This window comes from Lipotes vexillifer, unplaced genomic scaffold, assembly GCF_000442215.2.
Source record: "Lipotes vexillifer unplaced genomic scaffold, Lipotes_vexillifer_v1.1 scaffold426, whole genome shotgun sequence".
NCBI classification, from domain to species: domain Eukaryota; kingdom Metazoa; phylum Chordata; class Mammalia; order Artiodactyla; family Lipotidae; genus Lipotes; species Lipotes vexillifer.
The window spans coordinates 2,018,510-2,025,062 of NW_006779491.1; the positions used below are offsets into that span (position 1 = coordinate 2,018,510).

Here is a 6,553-nt window from a genome sequence, read left to right on the forward strand (position 1 = left end):
GGCGGGGCGGGCCCTGCTTTCTCAACTTCTGCGGAGAGGAGTTGTCCATACCCCTCCCCCACTTCCTCACCTCCTGTCTGTTCCTTGACCATGACAATGTGGCTTCTGCCCCTACCACAAGGCATTAAGACTGCCCTGGCAAAGCCCTCCCAGGGGTAAGTGCAATGCTCACCCTCAGCCTTCTTTTTTCTCTCTCAGCCTTTCTTCTGCTTTGCTTCTGCTCACACCCTACTTGCAAACCTCTTCTTCCAGACATCCACTCCCTCCTGGTGGGACTTCTGTTTTTGACAGCCACGCCTCTGTGTGACATTCAAATCCTGGCGTTTCCCACAGCCCTCCTCTTTCACCCTGCCCTGGTAATCTTACCCACTCAGTGACCATCTGCACATGCTGGTGGCTCCAATTTCTCCATTCCTCACCCCCAAATCTCCTCTGAACTCCAGAACATTCTTCTACCTGTCCTCTGTGCACAGCCACCCACGTTTCCTGATGGCATCTCGACTTTAACATCTGCAAGACCAAAGGCATTCTGTTTATTTATTTATTTATTGGCCACACTGCGTGGCTTGTAGGATCATAGTTCCCCGACCAGGGATCGAACCTGTGCCCCTGCCAGTGGAAGCGCGGAGTCCTAACCACTGGACCTCCGGGAAATTCCCCCAAAGTCATTCTTCTTCCCCAGCTCTGCTGCTCCGTCATACGCTCTGACCCACCCGGAGATCCAGTTTCTGTACCTGTAAAATGAGAATGAGCCTATGTGGTGAGTTCCAAATGAGAGAGCGTCAGGGAGCTGAGGTGCCTTCGACTGGCCGTCACAGGGGCGCAGCCCGTGTGGGTTGCTGGTTGCTGCCGAACCCCTCCTCCTCCCCAGCCTACCCTGAACAATTCCTTATGTCAGTTTTCAGCTACCCAGGATGGAAACCCCAGGCTTCTACATCGTATTAGCTGCCAATTCCAGTAGATTCTACCTTAGAAAAAACTCTCCCATTTGCCCCTGCTTGCTCTTCCTTTGGTTACTGCCCCAGTTCGGGGCTTCATCAGTTTCTGTCTGGCCAACCGCCCCAGTCTCCTTTTGTCTCCCGGCCCATCTCCATTTGGTGGCTGAAGTGACCTTTCTAGAACAAAATCATAATCATATCATTCCCTCATTTAAAATTCTGTGATGGCTCCCAGGCTCTGTCCAAATTCCTCAGGTAATTGATTTAGTCCCTTTTTCACTCTGGCCTCAGGCCCGAGACATTTCTCCCATGAATCCTACTCAGCACCCCTTCACCTCCTCGCTCCATTTTCTTGCTTTTCAACCTTGAACACTTGCTGTTTCAGTCCGAAATGTCTTGCCCTCCCCCACCCCCCCTCCCCCCCCCCCCCCCCCCCCCCCCACCCCGGCCTGGCAAACATTACTCATCCTTCAAGGCCACTAAAACTTCCCCCTTCCCCAGGGACATTTAGTCATTTCTTCCTCTTTGCTCCCACGACTCGTGGTAAACACTGCAGTCATCTCGCCAGCAAACACACCTACAATGTTCCTGAAGGCTTTGCAAATATTAACTCCCTTAATTTTCATAACAAGTCTATGGGGTGATCAGTGTTATTATCCCCGTTACAGTTGGGGCAACGAAGGCCCCCGAAAGGTTGAGTCTCTTGCCCAAGATCACTTAGCTAAAAGTGACAGAGGCAGTATTGGAACCCAGGCCGAGGGGCCCTGGAGTCTGGGCTGTGATTCCACAGTGCGGCCTCTCTGCTCAGAGAACTATCATCAAATACTTAGTATTAAGCTAAACAATATGAAATTGCCAACATTTGACCATTGACCTATACAAGCAGCACATTTGTCTGGGTCAGCGTGCTAGGCACTTGGGATACAGCAGAAAACTCGGTGGACATTTTGGCCCCAGACAGAAAACACCAGTGGAGGATGACACTGGGGGATGAACAAGGAGCTGGGTGAGCATGTGACCTGATTTAGGGGGACTGTGAGAGCCCCAGGCTGAGGAAGTGATATCTAAGAGAAGGTCTGAAGTTGAGTGAGAGGTGAAGGGGCAGTTTGGGGTGAGGGTGAGGAAAGGGACATCTAGGAGAAGGCTCAGCCTTGGAACAGCATAAGCGAAGGCCTGAAAGCTAAGAGAAAGAGCTGCTCTCTCTGTCACCTAGCAATGAGGACCTGGCACAGAGCAGGTGCTCAACAAGGATTTGTCCAAAGAATCAATGATAAATGGAAAGAAGTCAAGAGAGCTGGTGCTAATACAATGAAAGTGAGGCTTTAAGAGGAGAGTGATCCGCTTAAATTTCCTTTTTTTATGGTTTGATTTTAAAGTCAGGTTTAATGAGGTATAACCACAGACAGTAAAATTCACCCTTTTCTGTGTAAAGCTCTATGAGTCTTGACAAATGCATCAGTGTTATAGCCACCATCACAGACAAGATCTAGACTAGTTCAATCACATCCCCAAACTTGGTGCTGCCCCATTTGTGGCCAGCCCCTCCGCTCCCCCGTCCCCAGGCAGCCACTTGTCTGTTCTCTGTTGCTATCTTTTTTTTTCCTTTTCCAGAATATAGTCACATAGATGGACACAAATAGCATGTCACCTTTTGAATCTGGCTTCTTAGAATAATACATTTGAGATGTGTGCCTATTGGGAATACCAGTAGTTGGTTCCTTTTTTTTTTTTATTGCCAAGTAGAATTCCATTGTATACATGCATCACAGTTTGTTTATCCAATACTCACCAGTCCAAGGATTCAAATTCACTTTAAAAGCAAACAGTGAATCTAAAAAAAAAAAAAGAGTGGATATATGTATAACTGATTCACTTTGCTGTACACCTGAAACTCACACATGTGAATCAACTATACTCCAATAAAAATTAAAAGAAAAAAAAAGCAAACATCACGGCACCTGGTCTGAATGGAGTGGGGGCCTTTGCATCCATCCCTGCTGTTCGTTCACTGGCCTTTTGCCTGGCGGGACCGCGAACAGTGGAGGCAGGGACTATATTTTTCTCCCTGTCACCGACTTTGTTCTTAGCATCTGGCCCACAGCTGCCTCTGAGTGAGAATGAAAGCCACGTGGGGCAGCTGTGGGCGGGAACTTGGGGAAGGAGGGTCAGGTGCGATAACTGAGGTCTGTGGCTGCTGGTGGGGGACAGGCCCTTGTCTTTGGGGAAGAAGGGCTGGACAAGAAGGGCCCTCCTTCTGAGAGCAGAGCAAGCCAGAATGTCTGGCCTTAACTTCAGCTTGGAGCAAAAGTGGGGGAAACAAAACTAAACTAAATAATACCCCTTCACATGCTATCGAATTGTCTACCCCTCCCCCGGGCAGCGAAGCCCACCTATGGCACCGCCCACGAGGCTGCATGTCTTCTCTTGGCCGACAGATGGCGATGTTGCACTGCGCCTGAGCTCGGCCCCTGCGGTCACCCCATTCATTTCAACAGAGGCAGCGGCCCATCAACGTGGCACGCAGGCGGGAAGGACCTCAGAGACCACCTTGTCCTTAACACTTATTTTACAGGCAAAGGGCTCACCCACACTCCTGAAGCTCTGTCTCGCAGAGCAGGGGCTCAAACCCAATTTCCCCGTGCTCCTTCCTCCTTATACAACCCCATCTCTAGAGAAGTGACAGTTTATTTAAACATCAGGTGAAGGAGAGGTTTTCAAGCTAGAGGGCAAAGGTGGAGGAACAGAGGGCCATGGCCACAAGGCCTGGCCAGTCTCACTCTGCTGTCAATATGCTGTGCGACCTCAGCTGACTTGCCTTTCTTCTCTGGTCCTCAGTCTCCACATCTGTAAAAAGCTGAACTTCCAGCTTTAAAATTCTTGGTGCTATAGAGAAGGCAGGGATGGGAAAGACACACAGCTTACATTCTCCTGGGGGGCTTCAGCTAGTAAATAACCGATACTTCTATGCAAGGCAGACGGAAAGGCAACAAAGCGGCTTTTTAAATTTATTTTTTTTTAAATAAATTTTATTTATTTATGTATATATGTATGTATGTATTGGCTGCGTTGGGTCTTCCTTGCTGCGCGCGGGCTTTCTCTAGATGTGGAGAGCGGGGGCTACTCTTTGTTGTAGTGCGCAGGCTTCTCATTGCAGTGGCTTCTTTTGTTGTGGAGCATGCGCTCTAGGTGCGCAGGCTTCAGTAGTTGTGGCGCGAGGGCTCAGTAGTTGTGGCTCGTGGGCTCTAGAGCGCAGGCTCAGTAGTTGTGGCCCACGGGCTTAGTTGCTCCACAGCATGTGGGATCTTCCCAGACCAGGACTCGAACCCGTGTCTCCTGCATTGGCAGGCAGATTCTTAACCACTGCGCCATCAGGGAAGCCCAGACTGGCTTTTAGGTGGCTGCATTTCTTTTCCACTGGTGAACAGCTGTTTGGTTTAGCACTAGGTTTACCAGATAAAGTACAGGGCACTCAGTTAAATTTGAATTTCAGATAACTGACAGATAATTTTAAGAATAAGTATGTTCTAAATATAGCCTAGAATATATTTATACTAAAAAAGCTTTGATGTTTGTCAGAAATTTAAATTTAACTAGGTGTCCTGTATTTTTATTTGGTCAATCTGACAACCTTGTTCAGCTCACAAGGGCCACCCAGTGCCTCAGCCCCTCTCCTGGAACCCCCAGGCCTTCACTCTGATTGGCTAGTGCCCAATTCAGCCTGTTGTTAGGTATTTTGACAATCACCCCTGACTACCAGAAAGGGAGCCAAAATGTAACACTGCTCTCTTTCTTTCCCTCCCAGGCCTGGCGCTCCTGCTGCCCCCTGCCACTCTGGCCGCCTTGGCAGAAAGCTGGCTCCGAGAGGATTGCCCAGGCCTCAACCACATGGCCTTGGTCACGGGAGCAGCCTCCTCACAGGCGGTGCTGTGGGCCAAGTCCCCCGGGGTGCTGGCTGGGAGGCCCTTCTTTGATGCCATCTTTGCCCAAGTCAGCTGCCAGGTCTCCTGGTTCCTCCCCGAGGGATCAAAGCTGGTGCCTGTGGCCAAGGTGGCCGAGGTCCGGGGCCCTGCCCACTGCCTGCTGCTGGGGGAGCGGGTGGCCCTTAATATGCTGGCCCGCTGCAGTGGAGTTGCCAGCGCTGCCGCTGCTGCTGTGGAGGCCGCCAGGGGGACCGGCTGGGCCGGGCACGTGGCAGGCACGAGGAAGACGACGCCAGGCTTCCGGCTGGTGGAGAAGTATGGACTCGTAGTGGGCGGGGCCGCCTCCCACCGCTACGACTTGGGAGGGCTGGTGATGGTGAAGGACAACCACGTCATGGCAGCTGGTGGTGTGGAAAAGGTGTCTGTCTGTCCACCTGAGCCCCTGCCCTGGCCCTGCTCCAGCCACCCCGCCAGTATTGCCCTTCCCCTCTGCCAGGGACCCCCAACCACTCCCTGGCAAATAGTGATGGCCTGGGAGTTGGGGCACATGCAAGACTCCTTGACGCCTCAGCGGTTCCATCTGTAAAATGAAGGGTTGGGCTTGCTTCTTCACCAGCGTTCTGCTGGTCGGTGTGATATTCAAGGGAAAAGGATGAACTCTTGGGAACCCAGTGTTGGGCAGGTCACTCTAGCTCCCTGGACTTGTTTTCCGTCTATGAAAATGTTCTTGAAGACCCTTTCCAGTCTTAATATTCTGAGTCAATTGAACTCAGGTCCAAATGCCAAATAGTGCTGAATTTGGCCATTTTCCTAACCCACAAAAGTGGTAATTTCATGTGGTTTCATCTAATATGCGAGAAGCCATTTCGATGCCTGGTTTCCTCATTAACCCCAAGTTCATTATCCACCTGGAGCCTTTCGAATGCCAGTCCCAGCTCACTTGCCCAGGGCTGGGTGCCACCGTTCTCACTCTCACCCTTGCTACCTGACAGGCGGTGAGGGGGGCCCGGCAGGCGGCCGACTTCTCCCTGAAGGTGGAGGTCGAGTGCAGCAGCCTGCAGGAGGCTGCGGAGGCAGCCGAGGCAGGAGCAGACCTCGTCTTGCTGGACAACTTCAGGCCTGAGGTGAGGCGGCGTCTGCTTCCTGGGAAGGGGAAGGGGCTGGGGCAGGGGCTTTCACCTCTCGCTGGCTTGTGTCCCACAGGAACTGCACGCCACAGCCGCGGCGCTGAAGGCCCGGTTCCCGAACGTGGGTGTGGAGGCGAGCGGGGGCATCACTCTGGACAGCCTCCCTCAGTTCTGTGGGCCCCATATCGATGTCATCTCTTTGGGGATGCTGACCCAGGCTGCCCCGGCCCTCGATTTCTCCCTCAAGCTGTTTGCCGAAGGGGCCACTCCAGTGCCCTACGCTCGCCGCTCCTAAAGCCGAGGAGGCTACACTGGCAGTGGGATAGCACGGCTTCATGCAACTCTCACGATTTCACTTCTTTAAGTCCAGTGACCAACAGAACACTCTCAAGTTAGCCTGGGCTAAAGTCCCACTCTGTCACATACTGCTTGTGGGACCTCGAAGGACTGACTTCACCTCTGTTCACCTCAGTTTCCTAATCTGTAAAATGGGTCTAGCCAACCTATGGATTTCTTTGGATGATAACTAACGCAGAGTAAGTGCTTAGTAAATGTTAGAAATTAACAT

General features: G+C 51.7%; 1 protein-coding gene across 2 annotated transcripts in view; it reads left to right on the plus strand.

Moving 5' to 3' along the window:
- The window catches only part of QPRT (quinolinate phosphoribosyltransferase), a 13,221-nt gene extending 6,668 nt beyond the window's left edge, over positions 1-6,553 (plus strand). The window contains exons 2-4 of one of the 2 annotated variants that reach the window (XM_007452740.1): positions 4,741-5,276; positions 5,851-5,982; positions 6,062-6,553. In XM_007452740.1, the coding sequence (XP_007452802.1) occupies positions 4,741-5,276; positions 5,851-5,982; positions 6,062-6,280 (887 nt within the window). In that variant the 3' untranslated portion in view covers positions 6,281-6,553. The remainder of the gene's footprint in view (positions 1-4,740; positions 5,277-5,850; positions 5,983-6,061) is intronic. The other variant, XM_007452739.1, reaches the window with a different exon arrangement.